A 26,960-nucleotide genomic window follows, 5' to 3' on the forward strand; every position below is an offset into this window, starting at 1 on the left:
CCCGGCGCCGCGCGGCCTGACGGGACTTGTAGTCCGCAGGGGCGGGGACGGCACCCGCGGCCGGGCCGGGCCGGGCCGGGCCAAGCCCTGCTGGGCCGTACGAGCCGCGTCAGGCCCTGCCGAGCCGTACCGAGCCGCGTCAGGCCCTGCCGAGCCGCAGCAGGCCGGGCCGCGCCATGCTGAGCCATGCCAAGCCCTGCCAGGCCAGGCCATGACAAACCATTCTGGGATGTGCCATGCCGAACTGTTCAGGCTATCCCATACCAAACTGCTCCAGGCCGTGCCATACGGAACTGTTACAGGCCGTCCCATACCAGACTGCTCCAGGCTATCCCATACCAAAATGTTACAGGCTATCCGATACCAAACTGTTCCAGGCCGTGCCATACCGAACTGTTACAGGCCGTGCCATACAGAACTGTTACAGGCTATCCCATACCAAACTGTTCCAGGTTATTCCATACCAAACCATCCTGGGCTGTGCCAAGCTGTGCCAGGCCGCGCCAGGCGGGCAGCGGTGGCAGCGGGTGACGTCAGGCAGCAGATCGAAGGTGCCCGGGGCTTATCAGCTCCCGCTGGCCCTGTTTGCCCAGCGGTGCCCGGGTGGAATGGCTGCTGGGCCCCCCGGGGCTGCCAGCGTGAGCGTTTGGAGAGGGGACAGGAGCGCTGCGGGGCCCGGCTGGTGACGGTGGCAGTGCCACAGCTCAGTCCCTGCAAGGTGCCCCAGGGCTGTCGGCCCCAGGGAAGGGGCACCAGGGGCTGCAGACAGTGGGGGACCGGTGGGTGACAGCCATGCCCAGGGTGGCACTGTCCTCAGCGGCGGTGCTATGCCGTGCAAGGGGCTGGGGGGCCCGTCTCAGTGCTGGGGGACAGCTCAGCCCCAGGGGACAGGGACAGTTCTGTGGGAGCAGACTGGGAGCCACCATCAGCCCCACGAACAGAGGGCAGGACAGTTCTGGAGGAGGGGCTTTTCTGTCCCCAAAGCCAAAGTGCATCCGCAACCCCGCTGAGATCCCCCAGCAAGGGCTGCAGCAGGGTGCTGGGGGGCTGGGCTCTGTGTCAGGCTGCCAGCCATCCCATGTGTACCCTCCAGCTGTCACACGTGGGTTGTTCTGTGTCCCCTGACCGTCCTGTGTCCCCACCCAACCTGCACCCCCAGCCACCCAGGTTCCCCAGCCGTCCTTTGTCCTCTGGCCATCCTTTGTCCCAGAGCTGTCCCCTGTCCCCTGACTGTGCTCTGTGTCCCCCCAGATGGCCACACCAGAGCACGTCCCAGTGCCAGAACAGAAATGGCACAGCTGGGCCACAGCCGCCTCAAGCTGCTCTGTTGTCACCAGCTGGTCCTCTATCATGCTCACAGCCTGCACGGACCAACGCAGCCACGCAGGAGGCATGGGGCATCCCAGCACCCTGTCTGCGGTGACGGTGCTGCCATCCTGGGTGCTGTCCCTGCCCTGGGGCTGCCCCAGCTGCTTCCCACAAGCACGTCCCCATCTCTGCATCCAGCACTGACTGACAAGGGCCACCCGCCTTGGCGCACCCAGCCCCACCGCTCCACCCCAAAGTGCCTCTCCCGCCAGCCATGCCGCTGGAGCCATGTTCTGCCACCTCAAAATATTCAAAAACCCACCCTGGGACTCATAACTGAGCCCCACAACCGCCTTGGGGTCTGCAGAGGAGCACAAGGTTGGAGACAGGGGGCCCGGAGCCGTGCGGGGGGCTGAGCAGCACCCAGCACCGCGGGACCCCTGCAAAGGCTCCAGCCGGGAGGTTTGGCCCGCCACAGCCGCAGCGCCTGTTTGCACAGGCATCGCTCGATAAGCAGTGTGTTCTTCAGAAGATCCCTACTCCAGGAGTCAAAATAGCATGAAATTTAATTTTACGCCTATTTGACAAAGCTTGATTTCGCCTCCAATCAGCAGAGAGATAAGAGCCCTCGGTACAAGTGTGCAGGCAGTTTGGCAGCTGGGGCTGCCGATTTAATAGGTGAATCTACAGGAACAACACTTGAAAATCCCCTGGCTAGTGAACCATTAAGGTGAGCCCTGCCTTCCGTCCCCGCGTCCCTCCCCGCGCCGCTCTCCCGTTGCTGGGTGCTAAAGCAAACCCCAGCTCTGTTTACCGAGTCTACTATTACAATACAGCTACCAAATATTTGCCAGCCGTCAGCTCGCTGCTCCGCTATAAATACTTCAGGCCCAGGTGGAGGGACAGCGAGGGGGAGCGGCGCGGGAGCCTATGCATGGCCGGGCAGCAGCACCAAGGTGAGTGCCGAGCTGGGCTGAGGCACCGGAGGAGCCACGGCCCCGGGCGATGCCCTCCTGCACCGGGGCATCTCTCCAGCCACGGGTGGCACCGGGGCAGGCTGGCTCTGCCAGCGTGGCTGCCCCACTCCCACTCCCCGCAGCCCAGAGGCGAGCGTCCCTGCTGTGCTGTGCGGCGCCCCGGGAGCTGAGCCCCGATGCTGCCTGCCCGCTGGCCCCACGGAGGGGACTGGAGGCCCCATGGAGGGGTCTGGAGGCCCCACGGAGGGGACAGCATGCAGAGGGATGCACAGGGGCAGCAGTGATGCTGTCCCAGGCTTGGCCGGGCGGCATCAGGATTTGTCCCCAGAGGCACTGCTGCCCCGAGAGCCTTTTGGAGCTGGGTGGTGGCACTCCCAGGCACGTGGCTGAGAATGCCCCACAGCGAGCCAGGGCTGGGGACCCCAGGGAACAGGTCTCTGAATACAGAGCGGTCCTCTTGCAGCTCAGCAAGACCCAGCTGTGGTCAGAGACAGCCAGGGCAGTGCGGGGAGGTTTGCCCTGTCACAGGGAATCCCGTGGGACCATTGCATGGGCAGGGGGCTCAGCATCCCAGGTGTGCAACCCGTGGTGGCAGGGTGCTGTGCCCAGGGCCTCATCCACCTCCACCCAGCCCTGGGGCGACAGGGAACATCCTGCTGCCTCACACCTTTGGGGGGGGGGGGGATGTAAACCCTGCTCTGTGGCTTGGGGGGATGTCTGTGCTTCCCCACGTCCTATGGATCAGCGGGGACAACCCTGCTGCCATGCATCCCAGGGCTCAGGGGGATGTTTTCAGTTGCCCCCTGTCCCATAGATCGGCAGCCCCGCTGCCCCACGCTGGCTGTGGCACCGCACCACACAGCACCCCCCTGCTGCCACCTCAGGGCCGAGCGCTGCGGTGGGGCACCAGGACGGGGACACCCCGGGGTGCGTGCCGCCCTCACCCCGCCGCCCCTGCCCCGCAGGGTGAGTCCAGGCCCCGGGCTGCCCCTGCGCGCTGACATGGCCACGGGCGTCATCCGGCCGCTGGCCGGGCTGCGGCTGCCCTCACCCTTCCCACACGGCCTGCTGCTGCCCACACGCCCCGAACCCGACTTCCCCGACCTCTCTGAGGAGGAAGAGGAGGAGGAAGATGACGAAGAGGAGGAAGAGGAAGATGAAGAGGAGGCAGCAGAGGACAGCACCAGCTGCGGCGGGCTGGAGCCGGCCGGCCCAAACGCTGCTGAGACCACCCTGCGGCTCCTCCGGTTTTTGGAGCTCATCAGCTGTGACATCCAGCGGTACTTTGGGCGGCGGGGCCAGGAGGAGCCCGCCGGCGGCCGCGGCACACCCGAGGACTGCAGCTCGCCCCGGTGCGCCGCCCGCGAGCCAGGCGCCGCCAGCCTGCCGTGTGCAGCACGGGGCAGCCAGCCCCAGCCCGAGGCAGTGATGGCGCGGGGCGGCCCCGGGGCCACGCACAGGCTGGGGCCGCTGGCCGAGCTCTTTGAGTACGGCGTGCACCGGTGCCTGCCGCCCCGGGGGGCCGGTGGCAAGACGCAGCGGCTGGAGAGGAAATACGGCCACATCACCCCCATGCACAGGAGGAAGCTGCCACCTTCCTTCTGGAGGGAGCCAGGCCCTGGCCCTGCCGGCCTCCTCCACGCCGGCACCCCCGACTTCAGCGACCTCCTGGCCAACTGGACGGTGGAGCCGGGGCCGGAGCTGCCGGGCGCTGGGCGGGAGCTGCTTCCTGAGCCGGGCCGCCTGGGGCTGGATGCTGAGCCCTTTGTCGGGCTCTGACCCCACCACGGCCCGGGGGCCCTGGCCCCACCACGTGCCACCCAGTTAATGATCAAACCGTAGCCCCGGTGCCAGCGCTGGGGCAGCTGGAGCCACTGGGTTGGAGCTGGCGATGGGACGAGTGAATAAATGACTCCTGCTAGGCACGAGTGCGCACGGTGTCCTTCGCCATCCGCCGCTGCAGCAGGGGCATCCCTGCCTCTGGTGACAAAGGGCTCTGCAGCCCTCCAGGAGCAGGAGGAGGGAAGCGCGGTGGCTGGAGGAGCCAACAGCCCCTGTTTGCTCTGCGGGCCCAACTCGGGGGATCCCATCCCCTTATCTCAGCTGCGCTGGGGCAAAGGGCAGCACAGGGCCTCATAAAGCGCCCGGCTGCCATCCGGGGAACCCGATGCCTGCCCAGGCAGCAGGGACCTGCCACCACCACACTGCTGGGTGTCAGACGCAGGCGGGAGGACAGGGCCGCACCACGGCGCAGCCAGCCCTTCCCTGCGGCCTCCTGGCTGCCACGGGAGCCCGGCGCTGTTACCAGGGCCCGGCGGAGGCATCCCTGTCTTTGTGGTGGCTTTTTGTCAGGCTTGAAAGGGAAAAGCACCCAGGAAGGGGCAACCTTGAACAGCCCAGGCCTGCCAGGGACCTCTCATACAGCAACCCCCACCCCATGGCACATGCAGGGGGAGCGCTGCTCGCGCCCCCCAGCACCAACCCCAGGGTCTCAGCTCCTGAGGGGCTCCCCCGAGCCCAACGCCTTGCGCTGAGCCCAGGCAGCAGGGCCAGGGGAGGAGGGAAGCAAGAGCCAGGCACCACCACATAAAAGTACAAACAGGGTTTATTTCAGCACAGAAGTAGCCCGCAGTAGAAAGCCCCCAGATGCCAGGTTCTCCCTGCCCAGCTCCCCCCCAGGAGAACGCAGTGCAGAGCACTCGCACCCCAGGGCAGGGACCGGGCCCAGGGGTGCAGCACAGAGCAGGGCCACGGCCAGCACCCAGGGTAATGAGGGCAGAGGAAGATAAAGGAGTTGGAGCTTAGAGGGCAAAGAACTGTGAGGGCTGGAGCACTCCTCACCACCCAGGGAGCTGCAGGCTCGGCTCTCTCCCTGGGGCTGGATCTGGTGGCTGGTTTTGGGGGGCACCAGCCAAGGCTAGCAGGACCCAGGCTGCTGCAAAGGTCTGGACCAAGGTGCAGGAAGTACAGAAACGCAGCTGGGGTCACTTTCAACCCAGTATCGCTGCAGGGGAGATGCAGCAGCACTGAGGAGGCTGAGGGGCGGGCTGGAGGCACAGGGGAACACACTAGGGTCACGTTCCAGGCCCACCACCACCCGAGGGACGCCCTCCCCTTCTTATCCCCTCCAAGCCACAAGGAAGGGCCACACTGTACCCCCACCTCATAGGCTTAGGGGCACAGCAGTCAAGGGAGCCAAGAAAGAGCAAGAGACAGCAGCTGCTGAACCGTTGGAGCCCTTTTATTGCACAGTGGGGCAGGGCAGGGATCCCCTCTGGCCAAAGTAACAGAGACACAGGGCTCAGCCCAACCCAGGCAGCAGCAGCATGGGGAGAGGGGACAGGGCCCTGGGAGCAGGGGAGAGCCCGGCCACCTCCCCTCCCCACAGAGCCAGCCCCAGCCCCAGAGGAGGTGCCCAGTCCCGGAATGCCCAGGGCAGCAGCAGAGACAGAGGGCAGGGGCCAGGGCAGAGAGACAGTACCCAGCTCAGCAGGGCACTTGGGCTCCCCAGGCATGCTCCAGCCTTCACACAACCCTCGGTGAGCTTACTCAAAGAGCTAACAGAACCAACAGCATATTTTGATCCCTCAGGGAAGCAGAGGAAAGGGCGAGGAGGAGAGGAGCTGGCAGAGGTGGGAAGGCAGCGATACACGGGAGAGCCAGGGCAGAACAGCTGTGCCAGTGCTCCAGGCACCACGATACCTCCACAAGCCAGCCCAGTCCTCTCCCTGCCCCTACCAAATGAGGGTCCCAGTCTCAGAGGGGCCAGCGTGCGATCCCGCTGGGCAGCGCTGCCCCACATCACGTCTGTGCCAGCGAGAGCTCCTCCAGTCCTTCCTTCCCCAGGCGGTACCTGGCGAGATCCTTGCGGGTGACCATGCCCACCACCTGCCGGGAAGGGACAGCATGAGGCCCCGTGCTGGCGAGCTGAGCCTGGGGACAACAGCAGCATCCCAAAGAGCCCCGTCTGCCCGCACGCAGCGAGCGCCTGGCGGCCCCGGGGACTCACCTCGTTGCGATTGTCCACAACCACCAAGTGCCGCAGGCCCAGGGCCCGGAAAAGCTTGAACACTCGTGGCAGAGATGCCTCCTGCAAGGCAGATCGGGGCCGAATGGGTCACAGAGGCCCCAGCTGGCTCTGGTTCCCCAGAGTGGTCGTCTCCCTGACAGACTGGGGCGCAGAGGGGCCCCTGGATGTTACCTGAGGCACGGTGTAGGGCGAGGGGTTCATGAACTCGCTCAGGTCGATCATGCACTCGCGCTCATCCTGGGAGACGTGGATTGACTGGATGGGGGGGAAGCGGGGGTAGGCGTCCCGGAAATCCTTCAGCTTCAGCCGCCGCTGCACCAGGCTCAGGTTGGCCCTCTCCACAAAAACCTTGGGGGGGGAGAGACACCATCAGCGACCGTCCCCAGATGCTGACTGGGGCACTGCAGCCCCACAGCCCACACCAGGGCACCAAGGCAGGGTAAGAAGGGAAGAGGACAGGAGCATGAAGTAGATGGAGCACCCAGAGAGAAGCAGCTTGCTTCTGATTACAGGGGTGGTTTGCGAGCCCAGTGAGGCACAGCAGGCTGCTGGGCACACCAACGTGCCCACGGGCTGCACGGCGGCCCCCATCAAACGGAGAGCCAAGGGAGATGACAGGGATGCTCTGCCAGCCCTTCCCTACAGGGCAGGTACCAAAGGGCCCGAGGCGGTGGTGGGGCCGGGGCAGCAGGGCCCCGGGGCAGCCCACCCAGCCTCTGTGCAGCACCACCCACCTTGTGCTTCAGCAGGACGATGAGCTGGGAGCGCAGGATCAAACCCCGCAGCCCTGCCACCTGCAACAGAGCACCGTGTGTAAAAACAAGGCTGGGGAGGGGAGGCGAGCACGAGGGTCCCACGCCACGGCCAGCCCTCGCACAGCCGACCCCGGACACAGCCCCTCGCGAGCTGCTGCGGTCCGGTCCCCCCCGGGGGGCACCCAGCCCACCTGGGTGGTGTCGGGGTTGCTCTCCACCACGGGGAAGCCGTTGTGGTTGGAGGAGGTGTCGCTGAGGATGTCCACAACCGTGCCCACCCGCTCGATCCTCCGCAGACAGGTGACGGGAGTGCTCATGACCTCCCTGCGGGGAAGAATCGGGGGGAAACAATTCAGTGGCAGCACACCCTGAACTCACCCCACCACGCACACACCTCCTTGCTCCCCATAACCACGGAGAGGGACTTCACCCTGCTGGGGAAGGGGCTGGACTGATGGTGCCGGTGACCATCAGGCACCTGTGACCAAAGCAGGTCACCACCACCCTTCTCCACTCGGGCCGACAGCACGGTCCGAGGGCTGCAGCTGCGTGGTGGTGTCCCCCAGCCCACCTACCTGGCCGTGAGGGAGTGGGACGTCACCGGGGCCTCCCAGTGCAAGAATGGCACGCTCTGCAGCTGGATGTGCATGTCGTAGAGCCCCTGCAAGGAGAGCCGAGCTGTCAGGAGAGGCCTGCTGAGATGCTAAGGGGGTGCAGCCAGGCAGCAGCTCCCCTCTGAGAGTCCACCGGCTCTGCAACACCCCCAGCCCTCACTTACAGCTTCCCCGGCTTGGCAGTACCCCAAATCCTCACCCGCAGCCTCTCGCCCAGTCCTGGGCTCCCAGTGAGCACAGCCAGCCCTCACCTCCACGAAGTAATCTCCCACAATCTTCGCTGTCATCAGCACCAGCATGATGGGGAAGCCATAGGTAACGTTGCCTGTTGCCTCCATCATGATGACCGTGAGACTCAGCGTCATCCGCACTATCCCACCTGTAAGAAGCACCCAAAAGGAGCAGGGACTTAGGGGGGCAGGGGAGAGCACCCAAGGCCCCTCAGTCTCTGAACAGCAACCCAGGATTCCCACACAGGCACCCCACGAGGCAGGCAGCACGTCCGACCCACCCAGGGATGCTGCTCGCCTCCATCAGCTTTGCGGGCAGGAGAGAGGGCACCAAGTGCCAGTGACCCATGATCCGTGGGGGGCCGGGGGGGGGCCAGGGGAAGCCAGAGCTGCCAGACCCAAGCCAGGCCTCAGCCCTGCAGCACCTCCAGCCCCGGGGCCGCACGGGGCCAGCTGCTGCCCTGGACTAGCCCAACACTTGGCAGGGCTGTTAGGGAGCTGACAGCCGGGTTGGGGTTTTAGCAACACCACACAGGCTTTGCTTCAGCTAGGGGAAAAAGCTGCACCAGGGAAGCAAAGACCATTTCTTGCCCTGCCACCTTCACTGTGACACGAGTCAGAGGTGGCCACAAGTCCTGAAGGGGGGTGGGGGGGGCAACTCACCCAGCTGTGCAGCAGCTCCCATCAGGGCGTACTTCCCAGGGTCAGCCCAGATCTGAGAGAGAAAGGGCTCAGTCAGCTGCTGACTCCAAGGTCATCCACGGATAACAAGCAGTGCCCTGGCCCCAGAACCCCCTTCCCAAGGAGCAGGAAGTGCCTGAGGACTTCTGCACAGCCCAGATGTCGGCAGGGTTCCGTTGGGACTGAAGAAAGCCCAGAGACACAGCCCAGGAAGACATCAAGCGAGGAGTCAACGCGCTCCACACTTCTCCAGACCGCGGTGCTGGGCTCTCAGCCAGCTCTGCGCCCACCGCCTGCGCATGCAGCTGGGCCAGCAGCAAGATGAGGAGAGCTGGGTGCCACATCCCCCCACCCAGTGCCCCTTCCCATCAAACACTCACCGAGCCCTTGGTCAGGTAGGACAGGGAGATGCCGAACAGCCTCCCCCAGGCAGCGCCGATCAGCAGGGAAGGGATGAAGACCCCCGCAGACACCGTGAGGCCATACGTCCAGCAGGCCAGGAAGAAATACATCAGGGTGAACATCCCCAGCGTCATGGGGTTGTAGGAACCTGGGGGTGGGGAGAAAAGAGTCAGTGCTGGTTCCACAGCCAGGGGAGAACAGGCAGCAGCAGCCCCTGACACTCGCTCCCAGCAGACAAAGCCCCTCCTGTCGGGTGCACCTTCCTCCAGACTTCCCCCCCAGCACCCTCCCTGACAGCACAAGCCTTTCGATCTGGCTCTCTGGGTTGTTTCTGCCTCTGCCAAGCACCCTGCCAGTGCCATCCAAAGCCCTCCCATCCCACTGAGTCCAGCACACGCATCTCCTCCATCTCATGACCCACGACGACCCAGCCCCTTTCAGCCCTGCATTTCTCAGCTTCCTGCAAGGAAAAATGACGAACTCTGCAGAGTCCCGAGGGACTGCCAGCATTGCAGGACGAGGTCAGCAGGACGGAGGTGCTACAGTCGGCTTTGGGATCAGCTCAACAGAGCAGGTTCTATAAACACCCTCCCTGTCACGCAGCCCCCATGGTGCGGGGCATGCCTTCATGTTGTCCCCCAGCACAGCGAGACACTGTCGTCCCCAGGACTCAGCCTAGTACTATTTTTAGGACTGATGAGCAGGCTCAGCCGTTTGAATTCATACTTTGCAACCTCTCTCCTTAATGAGAGGTCAATGGACCAAAGCACGGAACCAGGAAGGGCCCAGCGCTGCAGGAAGCAGCCCTGAGACATGGGACACCCGTCACCGTGCCAAGTACTGAGCTGCACACCCCAAACCGAGGGTCTAAAACTCAGAGCAGCAGGCCCGGGGGAAGAGAGCACGTTATCGTCACATGGGGTCCAAGGGAAATGGGAGCTGGAATATGAACGCCAAATTTAATTTCTCGAGCAAATCCAAACTCCAGAAATCCACCTCCACAACCTGCCCAGAAGGTAAAGTCATTCAGGGGCAAAAGGCCCTGCTAAGCAAGAAAACAGCCCGGGGTATTTCCAGGACAGTCTCCAGAGAACAAGCAAGGCCCAGACATGCTCCCACGCCACTCAGAGGTGCCAGCTTGCAGACACACACAGACAGAACCGAGCCTTTGTCCGTCAGCTGCCCCAAGACCACAGCCCTTTGGCCAAGCTGCTGGGTACCTCGGCACACAGCAGGCACTGCCCGGCCTGTTCTCCCTGAGCTCACTCAAAAGGCTTTTGGCCAACCTCAGCCATGGTGCAGCAGCAGCAGCAGGTTTTTGGATGCCCACAGGCTCACATCACCCCTCCCGCGCATCCAGCGGGCCGCCAGCAGCACAGCCCCTCACTGTCGCACCACGACGCAGCCACTCACTCCCTGCTGCCCCGCACAGGGCTCGGCAGGATCCCATTGTGCCTTCTGGGGCTGACCAACCCCTGCCTCGTCCCACAAGCAAGGAGGGAACAGATCAGCCACCGAGCACAAACCCTGCCCCACTCTGCTCTTGTCTGAGGAAGCATTCGCTAGGCAGGCAGACCTGGAGGGTCATGGAAGAGGTTGACAACACTCTTCTCAGGTGTGTTGAAGAAGGCAGTGGCCATAGAGTTGTACTCTCCATCAGCACAGAAAAGCTAAGGAGGGAAAGGAAAAAAAAACAAGTTAGAAATGGCAGATGTGGGCTGCCCTGTGGCAGCAAAGGCTGCCAGGCTCCGGCTGGCTGCGGAGCGCAGCGGCTGTGTGCTGGCAAGAAGGCAGCTGCAGGCTGCAAGGACACCACCGCCGCAGCGCTTCTACCCGGCTCATTTGCTGTTGGTGATTGCGGAGACCCCCGCAAAGTAACGCTGCAGCACGAGCGGGGCTCACATCTCTGAGCTGGGCATTACGGTGAGGAGGAGCCCAGGGCAGACCTGGGGATCTGGGGCACCCCCGCTGAGCTGAGGGCAGGGCACTGCCATACGGGAGGAGAACGGAACGAAGTCAGAACGAGAGAGATGCTTCTCCAGGATCCCTGGCCTGGCAGCTTCACACGTTTCTTTGCAGCACAAAGGAAAGCGCCCAAAATGTGAGCAAAGGGCTCCAACAACCACGCTGCTTCTCGCATGCCCACACCACCACTTCACAGCTTCAGCCAGGCCCCACTGCCATCTGGCTGGTGACAGCCTGCCGGCTGGTGCCTTTGCCTCTGTCCCTGCCAAGCCAGGACTTGGATGAAAGAGCAGCCAGCTGCTTTTATTTCCAGAGCTTTGGGTCAGGCCGGCCAGCAGAACCATCCCCTGCTTGCTGCACCGGGGTCTCCAGCTCCACCCGGTGCAGAAGACACTGACTGCAGGGGAACCAGCAAGGCCCAGCAGGATTTCGTTCCCCTGCTCAGCTCCCAGCCTCCGCCGAGGCTCAGGGTCTCCCCCCAGCACCTCCTACCTGCAGGGGATAGGCCACCGTGCTCCCCTGGATGGGCTGGCAGTCTCGAGAGCAGTAAATCATGACGAAGCCCACAGCCGCCGTCACCGCTGCGACCAGCATGGCCTCAATCACCTGGAGGCAGGGCCGGTGGATGTACCTGCGAGGGGAGCGGAGCGGTGGGGCCGGCTCTGCCCCAGCAGCACCCAGGGGTGCCGGGCAGTGGGCTGCAGGCAGGCCTCACGGGCTGGAGGGCACGGAGGGCTGTGCCGGGAACAGGAGGGCAGCTGCTGCAGGCCCCAGCCAACTAGAGCTGGTTCTTGAGCTGTCTCCTCACAGCGAAGCGAGGGTCCTGCTGTGCCCCAGGGCAGCACGTGGATTTGGCTCTCAAAAGACAGCCCCGTGGGCATCTGCAGGCCCCCCCCAGGAGCCCCTGTTCTGCCCTCCTGGACTGCGCAGGGTCACTTGCGACCCACTCGGCACATCACACGGGGTTAAGCAGCTCTCAGAAACACGTAACGGTTGGGCGTGCACAGCATTTGCACTTGTCTGGGCCCTCAGGTCACTAAAGAGAAACACAGCAGGGTCAGAGCAAAGGCAGGGTGCTGTGGGTCAAAGCCTCGGCTGCGGGCAGCAAGAGGCACGTGGCATCTTTGTGCGCCGGCTTCCAGCTGTCATTTCTCACGTTACACATTAGGTATGAGGTTACAGCCTGGCTCTGGGTAGGAACACCACTTGCAGGGAGCACAGAAGGTGCCAGCCAACCCATTTCAGTCATCTTTGCCGCCTACAAGCTCTTACCTGATCCGGAACATCGTTAACCAGTAATTCAGGGCATTGAACAGAGCCCCCAGGATCCCGCCTGCAAACGCAGAAGAGGGAAATGTCAGCACACAGGTCTCACCCTCCGGTGGCTGCCCAAGGGGCAAGAGGAACAGCGAACCTCAGGGAGACATCGACAACACATCCAGTGTGACACACAGGTGCTGCCCCTGCTTGGGCAGCCCCACAGAGCGTGGAGGATGCCAGGCCCTGAATCCAAGGGGAGACCAGCACCAGCGTCACAGCACCGGCACTACGGACAGGCAAACAGACACCCGGGCAGCTGCAGAGCTGGGTGAGCACGCTGGGGAGTGCCTGAGGCGCTCTGTTTCCCCTTTCCGGAGGGGTAAGGGTGGCTGAAGCACCACAGCTTGAGTGCACCGGGCTGCCACGACACACCAACCCCAACGAGTGACTGCAGGACACAGATGAAACGTGCTCGCCTTTGCTACAGGAGCGAGCGAGGGCTGGCCTGGGATCCAGCTCTCACCCCCATAAGCCCCACGAGCAGCCTCTGCTCTAGAGTTAAATGGATTTTCCACTCCCCCAGGAAACAGGATCCTGAAGTTTTTTAGGCCCAGACAGAGAACAGAGGGAATTATTCAGACTAATCGAATTGAAAGAGCAGAACTCTTACCAACCACGCCCATAAAGATGAAGATAGGAATTTCCTGGATTGTGTATCCCATTTTCTAAAAACAAGAGATGGGTTTCAGATCTGCTGACCCTTTTGCAGTGAGTCACCATTTGCTCAGGCAGCACAAGCCTGAGCCAGAGCGGCTCCTGGAGTTCCCCCAGGACATCCCCTGCACACCCCGCAGCACCCGGCCCCAGCGGGGGCTGCAGAAACACCTTCTGCTCGCATCGGTGGGCCTGGGATCCAGCCAAAGCCCGGAGCCTGCCTCAGTCCCCAGGCAACGTGTGAAGACATACTGGTGTCCCCAACCCCCCCATGCTGCTTCTAACACCCCAACAGAGCCTTACGCAGAAGAGTATCCGTGCCATACCTCGTTATCAAACCTGCCGAAATTGATGAGCCCAGGGCTGGAGAGATCCCAAGCATTGCCGTGGTAAACGCTCAGGACAGAGTTCAGAGTGAACGTCGAGATCATGGAGGCAAAGAACTAGAAAGAGATGCAGCCCAGAGTCACTGCTGGACACATCCAGCCTTGCTCCCTCCGTGCTACCCCAAAACACCCCGAGCTCTTGGCTAGGACTTGGCACCCGCCGTGTGCTGGAGACAAGCGGCCACGTTCCCCACGGCAGCACTCTGGGCAGCTTACACCATGGGCTTGCTCTTCCTCTTGCCTCTCTGCTGCCAGCTCCCTTGGAAAAGGGGTGAGCGGCCTCAGAGAACACTGCCTTGCTCAGCCAGACCCAACTTCAGCCCCTGGGGACTAGAAAGGGATTTGAGATGCCCTGATCCCTTGGACGCCCAGCCAGGGGAGGGACGGCAGGAGGCACACAGCTGTGGGACACCCAGCCCCGTGGGCACGGTGGGGCGGGAAGACAATGCCAGCACACCCTGTGTTAATCAGATCAGGCCTTCCCAAACGCCACAGCAGCGTCACAGGCCTCCCTGAGGCACAGCTCCCAGAGCACTGGAGAGGACGGCGGAGAGGGCTCCAGACACAATTGGCTCAGGCCCCCGGAGGCCCAGCAGCAGGACCCCAGGAGCTGCTGCTGGGCACGGAGGGATCCCAGAGTGCCAGGGGCTGCACACAGACCCAAAGCTAGCAGCTCTTGAGTTACTGCTTCTGCTTCCCAGCACTTACGATTCTCCACGTCAGGAACTGGTTCCAGAAGGAAGCCCCTTCCTCCAAGCTGAAGAGGACGCCCCCTGCAAGTGCAAGACAAACGTCTTCACAACGGGCACGTACCATGGATCCTTGCCCAGCAGCACCAGCCGAGGCAGCCAAACCCACCCAGCCCACAACCGACGGGCTCCGGGGAAGGGACCAGCCAAGCCCACCAAGCCACCGACGACATACTGCTCGCAGCAAAGCCCCTTCACTGTCCTCCCCCATCTCAGGGAGGAGTTTAGCATCAGACACAGATAACCACCTCCTCTCTTCCCAGGACCCACAGGGCAGGGCAGGACAGGACAGCTTGGAGGGAGGCCAGGCACTTTTGGGGAAGGTTCGGGGCACCGCATTTGGTGCAGCTGTTTTTTTCTTCTCAGTCCTGGAGCTGGCAGAGGATGGCAGCACACCAGATTCAGTTGCTCACATGTTCCCACCACACATCACCTACCCTCCGGGCTTCCAGGCAAGTGTTTGAGCCTGGAGGTAAACGCTGGGCTCTCCTGGCCCAGGCTCCTGCAGTGTCCTAGGTCCCCGCAGCCGCCCCCGCGCAGGCAGGAGCAACCTCCTGGTAAGACGTGCATGCAGGCGCTGCTCAGCATCAGAACCGAGACACGTACCCACAGGGGCACCAAACGCAGCCGAGACACCAGCAGCAGCTCCAGCCGAGACAAAGTCCCTCTTTTCCGTGTCTCTGCGGAAGTACTCGAAGATCTGAAATACCCAAGCGAAGGCAGGTTCAGGGCTGGCCAAAGGCATGAGCTCAGGAGGAGACACAGGGAACACCACACGTGACCTCTTGCCACCAACGCAACCCCAAGGAACAGCCCATCCCGGGCACCCCCAGGGGCACAGGACGGGATTCAAGCAGCGCGGGCTGGAGACCACAGCTCCCTCCCTCTCTCCAGACACCTTCCCCGAGGCAGTCCGAGCTCCAGCACCCCAGAGGCAGGCTGGGGCTGGGCTCTGGCACCAGGCAGGTCTTGGCTCACCAGGGAGAGGTGCTGGTGGATCACAGAATCACAGCGTCATTAAGGTTGGGAAAGCCCTCCAAGATCATCTGGTCCAACCACCCCTCTACCACCACTGTCACCCACTAAACCACGTCCCTTCGCACCAAGTCCAACCTTTCCTTAAACACCCCCAGGGACGGTGACTCCCCCACCTCCCTGGGCAACCCGTCCCAATGCCTGACCACTCTAAGAAGAAATTTCTCCTAATTTCCAGCCTGAATTTTTCCTAATTTCCAAGCTGCGTGGATGATGCCATGCAACTAACACTAGCATCCTAGTAACTTGCAGAAGATTAATTTAGGACCAGCACGTTCACAGACAATTATTCCTGTGATGGTACAATGAAAAATATTAACACGCATGTAGGATTTTTTCTGTATTTCATGGTAACACGTAGCAAAATTCATATCATGCCAACTTTCATATGAAAGCTGTGTTAAGATTTACGTTGCTCACCTTATGCTGGCAGTGCAAGGAGAGTTTTCCTCCTCCACCCAATGGGGATGGGAACAGAGGGAACACTGCCCCTGGCACAGAGCTCTGCCCCCTCCTCCCTTTCAATGCTCACAATGCCATTTTTCAGGGGCCATCGCTTGACAGACCCGAAGCCTCAGCAGGGAGGGAGGCACAGGCCCTTTGCTGGAGCTCAGAAGCGCACACAGGGCTACGCAACACTCATCTCCTGGCTGGGGAAGTCTGATAGGGACGGCCAGGGAACATGTCCAGAGCCCCTGCAGCACAGCCCCGCAGCCCTGAGCACCAACCTTGAAGTCTCGCTTCAAAGACGTGGATCTCCCCTGGGAGATGCCAGCAGCAATCACCGCTCCGGAGTGAATCATGGGTCCTTCCTGCGGGCAGGAGAGCAGGGTCAGGCAGGGGAAGGAAGAACCCCTGGAGCTGCGGGAAGCTGGGGAAGGCTGCCTGCTTCTCCTCAGGTCACTGCCCTGAAGGAGCTGGGCACCAGCACCCAGCAACACGCTCTGCCTGTACCAGCTCCATCTCTTCAAGTCTAGCCCAGGAGAATTCCCTCTAGCAGATGCAGACCTTGATGTTTCCCCCCCAGATCCTCACTCTACTGAGTGGTTCCTGTTCCCACCAGCTCCCCCTCCAGCAGAGGGGACAGAGGCTTGCCGAGGCTGCCCTCCTTGCCCCCAGCCCTAGCAGGCAGGCTAGCGAGGTCCCAAGGGGGCACCTGTGCCCCCCATCTCACACCCCTGGGGATGAACACAGACGTGTTCTTGGTGGCACCACAGATCCTGGGGCTGGCACTGCACGCCCTCTGCCGCTCCCCAGCGGCCGTGCCGCGGTCACCTTGGCCAGCAGACCAGGGAGTGAGAGTGGGAAGTCACCGCGGGGCCACCAGCGCCAGTCCCCAGCGCCAGGCTGCACCGCAGCGGGTAACACCGCGCCTGCAGCGCGCCCGAGAGAGCCCCGTGCACATCACCTTCCCAACGGCCAGGCCGCCGACCACCGAGAGGATGACCCCGCAGACTTTGATCACCAGGGTCTGCAAAACAGAGCAAAAGGCACAGCGCATCACGAGGGTGCGGGGGCGCTCCGCAGCGCCGCGGGGAGCCCGGCTGCGGCTCTGCCACGGCACACGCAGGGAGCGCCCCACGGCACGAGGGCACAACTCGCTGGGTCCGGCCCAGCACGCGCGGAAGGTGCTCATCCCACGAGCTGCCGCTTACCTTGAGGCGGACGACGTGCGGGATCTTCACGCCGTTGAGATAGCATTTGATCTGGGGAATGCCACTGCCGGCTGCCACGGGCTGTGGGGATCAGGGAAGGGATTCGTGGCTGCCACGGACAGGACAGAGACTGGGACCGCATTGGTCACTTTATTCCTGTCCCTAAAGCACAGGGCACACCAACATACCCTCGGGAAGGCTCAAAGACAAGGCCAAAGCTTGCCGACAGGCTCTGGAGGTGGGCTTGCACCCACTGCACCTCCACAGACACGCAGCGCCTGAGGGAGGAGCCGCTGGCGGGTTCTCGTGGGACACGAGGTCCTCCCCAGCACGGCGCCGTGGCAAGAGGCCCAGCGCTGCAGGAGGCTCTCACCTGGTGGCCAGGGAGAGCTTTACAGGAGCGAGGGCAAAGCAACAAGGAAGACGCTGATGACTCAGAGAGGCTCGCAGGGAGCCATCGCCCCCCTCTCAGCCACAGCCTGCCCCCAGAGGTCAGCAGCCAGTTGCCGGCCTGTCCTCTCGTGCCTCCGAGGCACCTGACCAGCCTGCTCACTGCAGACGCTCACGTACACACGAAGCAAAGAGGCTGAGCCAGGCCCGAGGCTTGCACGGACTGACACGAGAGCAAGAGCCGTGCCTGCTTCCGAGGCTGGAGCACACCTTTCTGCCACCTCCTTTGCCCCAAGCTGCTGGGGCTGCAGACGAAGGGCAGCGCGCCCTGACGGTCTGACACCTGAGGGGAAATCTTACCTCACAGACGGAGCCCTTCCCGGCCAGCACCACGGAACTGCACTTCCAAGAGCCAATTCAGCAGAAACGCGTTTGATGTTACAGAAGTACACCCAGGCAGGTGGCCTCCAAACCCTTACCTCTATGAAAGCGACGATAACAGAGCCCACCATCACCACGCTGGCGTTCAGGGTGGCCCAGAGTAACAGAGAGAACGACAGGCCCCCTTTCTCCGTGAACTTGTCGATGTCTGAGGCGGCGGATCAAGGAAAGGCCAGTGCCAGCTCAGTAACACGCCTCCCACCGCAATTAAGGGTCGCCAGGGAGCTCCTTGAGCTGCGGCGGGCGCAGCAGGCCCTGCACATAGCACAGCCTCCTCCATTATCACAGCTCAGCACCGCGGGCAGCAGGACCCATGCCACCAAGCCCCTGGGAGGAAGTGCTGCCCTCTGTCCCTCTCACGGCCACCAGGAGGACGCCACGGCTCTCCGTGTGAGGATACTGTCCTTCACCACTCGGTACTTCAGCCCGGCCAGGTTCTCCACCACGATGTCGATGAAGCAGGCGACGAGGCCGGTAAGGATGCCGATCATGGCACAGATGACCCAGCGCTTGATCTCCACCGTCCGGAAGGCCTGACGGACAGACAAACAGCCGTCAGCCCCCAAGAGCATCAAGGGGGGGCTCCCAGCCCAGCTGGCCACCTTTCCTGATCCAGGCCTAAGCTGCAGGCTGCGGAGAGCTGCCCAGGGAGAATGGACACAGGCAGGCGCAGAACTGCAAAGCCCAGCCACAGCTGACTTGTTTCAAGCCATCCCCCAGTGCCCTTGCCCCCCAAGGGATCCCTGGACAGAAAGAGTTTTTCCAGCTTGCCCGCCTCCATCAGGCCTCTCAGCAGACTCTCCTGTTGTTTTCTGCTGCAGCACTGACTCCCAAAGCCCCCAGGACAAGGCCTTCCCTACACAGATGCTCCAGGCGTCCCTCTGCTCCGTTTCCGTCCCAGCAACGCCACCACGTGTACCCGGGCCAGCTCCTGTTTGAGCCCTCCCTTACACCACGCTGGATTCCTGTGGATCTGGCCGCCCTGCTCCAAGCTGTCACTGCTCGCCACAAGCTGGTTGATGCCCATAAACCCACCGTGGCTCAAGCTGCTTCTGAGCCCCAGCACAGAGAAGCGGGCAGCGCGCGATGGCTTCCCCGCGCCTCCCCTCAGCAGGGCTGGCTCAGCTGTGGTGCCAGCCTGCAGGAACAGCGGGCAGCCACGTCGCGGCGAGACTCACCGCGTGGTTAATCCTCCTTTCCTCCTCCAGGAACAGCTGGTTTTCACTGTTGTCATAGTCCAGGCTCTAGTTCAGAAGAGGGAGATGCTGTTTAGTGTCTTTAGTTCTCCTGTGAAGGAAGGCTGAGAGAGCTGGGGCTGTTCAGTTCTCTCAAGGAGAGAAGGCTGCGGGGTGACCTTATCGCAGCTTTTCAGTACTTAAAGGGGGCTTATAAAATAGATCGAGTGCAACTTTTTGCTCGGGCAGATGACGACAGGACAAGGGGGAGGGGAGATTCAATTTAGAGGTTAGGATGCTTCACTCAGAGGGCGGTGAGGCCCTGGCACGGGTTCCCCGGAGCAGCTGTGGATGCCCCATCCCTGGAGGTGTTCAAGACCAGGCTGGATGGGCCCTGAGCAACCTGATCTGGTGGGAGGTGTGCCTGCCCATGGCAGGGGGGTTGGAACTGGATGAGCTGTAAGGTCCCTTCCAACCTGAGCCATTCTGTCATTCTAATGCAGGTGAAGACGCCTGTGCCAGGGGAGGGCCAGCCTCAGACCCTCACCCATGCCCTCCGCAGCCCCATAGTGCTGCATCTCTTCCCTTCCTGGACCCTGCTCCTTCCCCACGGGGCAGATGAGGGAGGATCAGGGGCCCACATACCTCGTACTTGAGCGACAGGAGCTTCTCGTTGTGGGGGATCTCATTGGGATACGGCCGAGGGAGCTCCGTCTCCTGCGGGACACAACGCACAGGTCGGTGGGGCCGGGCCGGGCGCTCCTGCAGCGCCAGGGAGGGACCTGCTCGCTTCGCCGGCTGCCCGGAGGTAACTGCTGACACCGAGCGCCCGCGCCACCCCGCCACCGTGGGGCTGCTTTTACTGCACGATTCCTGGGGAGGGGCCCGAGTGAGGCTGCCCAGGAGGCCAGGACCTGGGGTGACCTTCCACCAGACAGCGCATGCGGCAGATTTAAACCAACTCAAAGAGCCTTTTGCATCTGAACCCCTGGCCACCTCCTCTGTCCCTGGCAGGACATCTGCCCAGGGGCAGCCCCACGCAGGGGGAGCAAGGAGCAGGCAGACGGAGGTTTGGCACAGCCGGCACCGACCTGACGTTTTAACACGGCGTCCCCGTGCTCCCGGCGGAAGGCAACGTTTCTCCTCGGCAGGAAATTCCTTTGGCCTAAAGCAAGGAGCTATTTCAAGCAGACCTTCGGTTTTGGGCAGAAATCAAGTTCTGTTTCACAAACGCCTTCAATCATGCAAGCTTCTCCTGGCTCTGATTTAGGGCATTCACCGAGGCTGCAGGAGGCCCCCCCAGCATCACATGCCCTTTTCCTGGCCCTGAGTTACAGCTACAGCCAAAGCTGGCCCAGCCTTTTCTCCAAAGCACTGGATTAAGACGCATTTCTTTCCACCTAAGAATTCCGTAAGAAATATTTTAACAGAATTCTTCCCATTCGCACTTTGTGAAGCTCCACAACTGAGGCAGGACAATCCGGGGAGAGGAGATTTTCCAGGTGGGTGGTTGAAACCTGAGTTTCCGCAAGATACCTGCTGCCAGCCCTGCCCCTGGGAAGGAGCACAGCTGAGATCTCTCCCCAGCTGCTGTCACACCGCAGGTCCCCTCCCTTGCCTGTGTGCTGAGTCAAAGCTGCTTCTCTTGCCCGCTGCCTGAGCCGGGCAGGAGCTCACATGACAAGGAAGAAATCCTCCCCGCCCCACTCGGTTCTGCATTTGCTCTTGTCCCGTTCCAGGCAAGGCCACAGACCTCGGGGCAGGGCAACGCCGTGCCAGGGGCTCCCGCAGGGCGCCCAGTGCCGGCAGCTGCTCCCCCAGCCCGAGCTGCTTGGCCGGGTGCTGTGAGCTGGTGCTGAGCTCTGCGCCTGGCTGGCAGTCAGGACCTGCCGCTCGGCGCAGCCACGGCGTTCTCTGGCCAAGGGCAACCAGCGACACGGGGGCTGAGCAGCAGCAGGCTCCTCGCGCCACGCAGGTCACCCGGCCCAGGAGGAAGCCTCACGGGGAGCTGGTCGTGGCCCAGCCCCAGCAACCACCCCTTTGGGTGCCTACTGAGGGCTGTCAGACAAAAATGGAGAGAACTAGACAAACCAGGAGGGCAGAGCCCAGCAGAGAAAGGACCAGGAAGGAGGGAGACCGAGCCAGCCTGAGCTTGGAACACAAATGCATCTTCAGCAGCTTCCGAGCTTGCTCCAGAGCTCCAACGAGCCCTTTAAACCACAACAACACAAAAGGGCACTTGTGCTTCCAGCCAGCACTTGTACCGTGTTCTCTCCTCCCGCCCCCAAATCGCTCAGCCCCGCCAGATCTCTGGTTCACACTACAACCACCCCATCACCAGGGGTATCAGCGCAGGAAACGCCTCTCCACTGCCGCAGCACTCATTTCTCCAGCAGGGCCACGCAGAAGCCCTCACGTGGCAAGCACGATTCAGGGAGAGAGCAGCACTTGGTGCCACCAGTGGAAGACGGCCAGGGGTCTCCCGTTATGGACACTGCTGACCTGGGAGCATCCCCGCGGGTTATTTGCAGCAGGGAGCTTGGCAACATCCCCCTTCTGTGCCACTCACCAGCTCACGGACGTCCTCGTTGAGATCCACATTGCTCAGCTGGCCAGTGCGCAGCAAGGAAGAAGGAGTGAACTGCAAAGAGAAGGGAAAACCGGCTCAGTTCCCCAGCGCACCACGGCCACCGGCTCAGCGAGTCGCAGCTCTCCCACCTCACGCCGACCTCCGCCTGGCTGCCCACGGCCAGAGCCCCCCGAGGGGCAGCACCCACCAAGAGCTGCTGGCAGGGGACGCGGCAGGGAGGTGGCTGCCCCACAGCCCAGACACAGGCCGGTCACTTCTCGCCTTCCAGCTGCATCCCCAGACCACGATTCCCCCACGCCGGAGGAGCGGGGCTGCCTGCGGGCACTCTGACCAGTGCCACCCACACCTCGGGCCCAGGCTGGGTCCTGCCCTCCAAAACTGCTGCTGGGTGGGCTGCTGCCTCCACGCACAGCGTCCCCATGCACTGCCCCCCCCCCCAAAAAATACTACTCTGCGGTCACAAGCACAAGGGCCTGCTGCGGCTGCTCCTCAGCCAGGCCAGCACTAAGAGATGGCTAATGGCACGTTTTTGCTCTGCCATCTGCTCCCCTGGGGAGTTCCCAGGCGCCCATTTCCCCCCAGACCCCCGGCGTGCCCAGGTCCCAGCGCCGCGCGCGCAGGAGGAAGCGGCGCATTGCTCTGCAGCCGGGGCCCAGGACGATGCCGGGAAGGAGCGGCCGCTGCCAGCGCCTCCGGGAAGGCAGGTTCTCCTTTCTCAGGCTTGTCACTAGCAGCACAATTGCATAACGCAGGAGTCTGGGGACTATTTTGGGCAACTCTCATCTCCTGGCCAACGCAGGATAGGGCTGTGGCTGAGCCTGCAGCTGGGCAGCGCCACGAGGAGCCCCACCAGCAGCACGCAGACTGCCATCGCCCCCGCCATCACCCCCACCGCTGGGAAACGCACGGGCACCAGGGTGCGAGCAGCACGGTCACTAAGAACAGCCCAAAGCCCTCATCCCTCCATCAGCCCTATTCCCAAACAGCCTTGCTGACAGACTGGGGAATAGACAAGCCATAGCAAGCAACGGGGCTCCCAGCACGTCGGTCCCTCTCTGCACGGGCCAGCAAGCCGGCGGATCCCAGATCAAGCCCCTCCTGCCTTAATCCCCCCCGATCCTGCCTGGAACGCGCAGGCCAGAGCAGCCGGGAGCCGTGCACGTCACCGCAGATGAAGAATATCCCTTTGTGTTGGCAGCCTGACCTATTTTCGCACTTCTCCATCAGCTCCCCATTCCTATTTACTCCCTGACCTGCAGTTGGGTTTTGCCCCTGCTTCTCAAACTCATCCCGGAAGCCAGGCACCCACAAAGCTGTCACCTCCCCAGGGGAGGCACAGGAGCAGATGGGAACCCACAGAGTCAAGAGACAGAAGCAGAAGCTACTTGTTTCAGTGCCCAGCTGCTCTGGTGGCACAGAGCTCCCAGCCGGGACCCCACTGCCCCGGGGCCAGGGAAAAGACCCGGTCCCCACCCTGCAGCTCCGGCAGGGTGAAAGCAGAGACCGTTCAGAGGAGGCTTCAAGCAGCACGCAGGTTTAGGGTTCCCGTTAGATGCCACACACCCCGGACGAGAACAGGGAACCGAGCTGGAAGCCACCACTCGTGTCACGTTCCCTGCTCACACCTGGGGTCGGGCCTCCAGCGGATCCCGCAGCAATTTTTCATCGTGACACGGAGAGGCCCTGCCCCGCTCCCCCCACCCGGTGTTTGTGCAGCCCGAGTCGCTGCCGAAGCGGAGGGCTGGCTCCATCTCGGCCAGCACGGGGGATCACATGCCAGGAGGATGGGCAAAAGCTCCCTCCATCAGCACCCGCCTTCCACAGAAGGGACAGGGAGGGATTTAGACGGCCAGGGGCACAGACAGCAAGTTATTTGTGCACGGTTCAAAGAACCGCTTAGCGCACGGCCAACATGACCCCAGCCTGAGTGCTTTCCAAACGCAGGCTCCCGGGCACGTATGATGCTGGTGTGACTGCAGAGCAATTATTTCCATACATCAGCACGCACTGTTCCTGAAGCCCAGCGGCCGCAGACGGACCGGCAGCTCTCCTGCCCCAAGCCCACCGGGGAAGCCCCCTGCAAGAGCTGCCCCTGACAGGGGGGGACGAACAACGGCGTTACCCAGCCCTCAGCACCTGCCCCCGTTAGGTGCTAGAGGTAATTCCTCACTCGTTTTGAGCTGTGCAAAGAGGTGAGCAGAGCCTCAATACGGACTGCTGGTCACGACCAAACCTGCTTAATGTCTCTAGTAACGGAGCAGTCGATACGCCGGAGGGCAGAGCTGCTCTTCAGAGGGACCTCAACAGGCTGCGGGAACCCCCCAAAGTTCAACAGAGGGGGATGCAGAACCCTGCACCTGGGATGGATCAACCCCGGCAGCTAGAAGGCAGCTTTGCAGCGAGCCCAAGGGACAGGCTTGGGGGGAGTCCCAGGTCACCACAGCCAGCTCGGGCTGCACGGGACAAGGCAGGCACCGAGACACAGGAGAGAGCCCAGCGCAGGCAGCAAGACGGCCAGGGGCTGCGGCACACGCTAAGGTACACGAGGAGAAGCCGAGGGCTTGGCTTGCTCAGGGAGATCTTGTTGCTGTGTCCAGTGACCTAATGAGGTTCCAGGGAAGACGGAGCCAGACGTTCCCCAAAGCTCTGCATCAATAGGTCATCAGGCAGCAAACAAGTTATAGCAAGGGAATATCTGCTTAGGGAAAACCTGTCACCCCAAGGGTGGCAATACAGCGAAACTGGGGTCTAGAGACCCCCACTGGATGTGGGGCTGAGCCGCCCAGCCTAAGGGACCTGCTCCTGGCAGGGGCTGAGACCTCCAGAGCTGCCTTTCCCCTTATGATGCTCTGTGACGGGCAGGGGCAAACTCAGCATTAGTCCCAAAAGAGAAAAAATAAATGGCAAAAGGTCTCAGTCACCAGATTGTGCTCAGGCCCCGGAAGGACCAGCGCAGAGACCAGGCAGCGGCAGTTTAAGGTGAACCCCAGCAGCGGCGCGGGGTGTAAGGAGAGCCAGCAGCACGGCCAGGGCTTGGCCCTGTGGCTCCCAACAAGCCACGGGAGCCCACGTAAGCAAACCGGCGGGCGCTCTGCAGATCTGATAAGCGGCGCTGCTGCGTGCGATGCCACCGGGGTGTTTCGTCTCGCAGCAATCCCGGCTGGCGAGTAGCGGACCAGCTCCCACCGGGGCTATCTAAAACCCCCGCAGGACAACCCCCAGCTGTGCGCACAGCAGCCTTTCAGTGCCTGACAAACTCTGCTCTGAAGACCCGCAAACAGGGAGCGTTTCGCTCACCCCGCAGCCTGTCTCTGCAGGGAGCCGGCGAGGTCGCTTCCTGCAGGGCATCACCGGCGCCCACCCGCAAGCTGCTCCTTATCACCCCCCTGCTCCTCGCTAACCGACTCCAGGCGCACGTGGCTTTCTGCTATCGGCGAGATAAGGCGCAGCACAGGGCGCAGACCGCATCAGGGGCCCACACAACAACAAACTGTGAAAGCAGCAGGAAGGAAGAAAAGGATTCCCAGCCCCCAGGGCCCTTTCGGGGCTGCCGCGAGACGAGCTGCAGGCCTCCCCACGGTCCCTCCTCTGCCGGGTAAGCACAGTCGAGATGGGCATCTTTTTCAAAAAGTACCTTAAGCTAATGGAATTCAGCTGCTGTTACTAAAGTTGTCCACCCACTTGGCAGCCTGAGAACTGACAGGCTGCGCGCAACTTGAGGACGGGAGAGCAAGGCGCCCCACGCGCCCCGGCACACGCGGTGCCCAGAGGTACCGGCGGCCCCTCACACCGTCACAGACCCAAGCCACCAGGAGGTCCCGAGGAGGGGACGAAGGCTCACGCAGCTCCGCAGCCATGCCCAGCCCCCTTCCCGGCCAGCTGGCAAGCCCCAAAACAGAGGGACTCCAGCCACTTCCCTGCGGCACCCCCTCTATAACCACGGGCACGTTTGTCCAGGCAAACAGCCCTTCCTAACCTCCCACCCTCGACTGCTCGCAGCAGGCAGCTGGGGAACTAAAGACCCGTGCTTCCTTTTGTCACTAAGATCACTTTCATTTCCATTCAACGAACACGTGAGAAAGAGAAGAAACTCCACTGGTGCCGTTTCTGCTGCACTACCGTGCCGCCAGGTGAAACCTCCCAGGGGCTGAATGGCTCCCACCCTCTGCCAAAGCTGTCCTCTCTTGGCTTTGCAGCCTCCCAGCCTGGTGCCACGGAGTTATCGCACGTGGCTGCGCTCCTACCGGCGTTAGTTGGCCACGGACAGCTGCAGGGACATGGTGACACTTCCCGCGTCCCGCTCCTGGAGGGGGTGTGCTGTGCTTGCAGCAGTTCAGAGCCACGGAGGGCTCTGTCGGGGTACAGGGCACTTCAGGCACAGGGCATACGTCGGGAGCGGCAGCTGTGCCACGCAGCTCAGTCTCGGTGCCAGAGCCACTGCCAGGGAGCAGCGGTGCCTGTCCTGCTGTCCTGCCCAGAGCCACAGCGAAGCACGGCGGCAGGGCCAGGTGTCTCAGCACCACTGACCGGCCCCGCTGAACGTGGGCTCAGACGTTTCTCCAGAGCCACCCAGAAAAACCCTGCCCTAACCGACCTGCAGCCGAGGGACGTAGTTAAGCCTTATTGTAACATGCTCTAGGCCCACACTGTTCACCACGCGATTTTTAAAGACAAGACGTGCTGGGTACACACCCGGCGCTGCTGCACAGGCCCCGGTTCTACTTTCGGAGCAGCACAGCTGCAGAAGCGCCCCAGCTCCTCCCAGCCAGCCGGGCCCCCGGCCTGCAGAGCCGCAGCAGAAACTTCCAGCCCGACAAACCCTGCGCTTCCCTCTAATTAGCCTCATTAGCCCGCTGTTCTGACTTGCCCAGGAGCAGGGCAGCGCAGGATCATACCAGACGAGCCGTCCGTGCTAACGGCTGCCAGAGCCCGGCTTCTCACCTGGGCTGGAGGCTCCCGGGAAGCCCCAGATCGCTGTCAGCGGCAGCCCGCACCCCCGGGACGCCGCGGGGACGCCCCCTGACGGCCCCAACCCCGGCCGGCCCCGACCCCGGCCCCGCAGCGCGCTCCGAGCCGCGGCTCGGTTACCTGGGGGCGCCCGGCTAACCGGGGGGGGGGGGGTGGGGGAACGGCCCCGCGGGAGCCGCAGCCCCGCCGCCTCGGGCCCGGCCTCGGCTCCCTCCGGCTTCCCCCCGGGGCTGGAGGCCCCCGCCCGGCGCCGGCCCCGGGCCCCGCCCGCTTCGGGCCCCCGCGGAGCCCCGCGGAGCCCCCAGCGGCGCAGCACGGCCCCACCTGGCGCGAGCCGCCCGGCGCCCCGGGCCCGGTGCCGTTGAGCAGCGGGGTGCTCTCCCCCGCGGGCCCGTCCTCGTCCTCGTCGCGGGGGTCGCGGCCGGACCACGACACCTTCTTGGCGACGTTGGCCATGCGCGGCGGCGGCGGCGCGGCTCCGCCGGCCCCTGCCTCGCCGGCCGGTCATGTGACCCGCGCCGCCGCCGCCGTCACGTGAGCGCCGCGGGCCCCGCGCCCCGCGGCACCATGGGAGTTGTAGTCCCGTCGGGCCCGAGGCCTGGCGGCGGTGGGAGCAGGGGGCCCCCCCCACACAC

The 26,960-nt window shown here is 63.0% G+C and overlaps 2 protein-coding genes across 3 annotated transcripts; one reads left to right on the forward strand and one right to left on the reverse strand.

Annotated features, from left to right (window-relative positions):
* Positions 1 to 38: 38 nt before the first annotated feature.
* Positions 39 to 4,210, forward strand: PERCC1 (proline and glutamate rich with coiled coil 1). 2 transcript variants are annotated; one of them, XM_083800847.1, is made up of 3 exons: positions 40 to 2,038; positions 2,145 to 2,264; positions 3,251 to 4,210. In XM_083800847.1, the coding sequence occupies exons 2-3, from the start codon at positions 2,239 to 2,241 to the stop codon at positions 4,062 to 4,064; spliced, it is 840 nt and encodes a 279-aa protein (XP_083656973.1). In that variant the 5' UTR covers positions 40 to 2,038; positions 2,145 to 2,238; the 3' UTR covers positions 4,065 to 4,210. The 2 variants fall into 2 exon arrangements, with proteins under 2 accessions (XP_083656972.1, XP_083656973.1); XM_083800846.1 differs by having other exon boundaries at positions 39 to 2,264; positions 3,100 to 4,210.
* Positions 4,211 to 4,872: 662 nt separating this feature from the next.
* CLCN7 (chloride voltage-gated channel 7) lies at positions 4,873 to 26,852 on the reverse strand. The gene is made up of 25 exons (XM_083800823.1): positions 26,650 to 26,852; positions 21,337 to 21,408; positions 19,413 to 19,484; positions 18,771 to 18,836; positions 17,993 to 18,125; positions 17,631 to 17,740; positions 16,762 to 16,842; positions 16,515 to 16,577; positions 15,835 to 15,918; positions 14,678 to 14,771; positions 14,031 to 14,095; positions 13,263 to 13,379; positions 12,893 to 12,947; positions 12,235 to 12,295; positions 11,455 to 11,593; positions 10,574 to 10,667; positions 8,976 to 9,145; positions 8,578 to 8,629; positions 7,936 to 8,063; positions 7,646 to 7,731; positions 7,262 to 7,394; positions 7,050 to 7,109; positions 6,487 to 6,663; positions 6,295 to 6,375; positions 4,873 to 6,173 (listed from the first exon to the last, which is right to left on the reverse strand). Exons 1-25 carry the CDS (start codon positions 26,779 to 26,781, stop codon positions 6,087 to 6,089), a joined length of 2,412 nt encoding a protein of 803 aa, XP_083656949.1. The 5' UTR covers positions 26,782 to 26,852; the 3' UTR covers positions 4,873 to 6,086.
* Between the last annotated feature and the right edge of the window lie 108 nt (positions 26,853 to 26,960).

The sequence above is a fragment of the Anser anser genome (genome assembly GCF_964211835.1).
Source record: "Anser anser genome assembly, chromosome: 15".
NCBI classification, from domain to species: Eukaryota; Metazoa; Chordata; class Aves; order Anseriformes; family Anatidae; genus Anser; species Anser anser.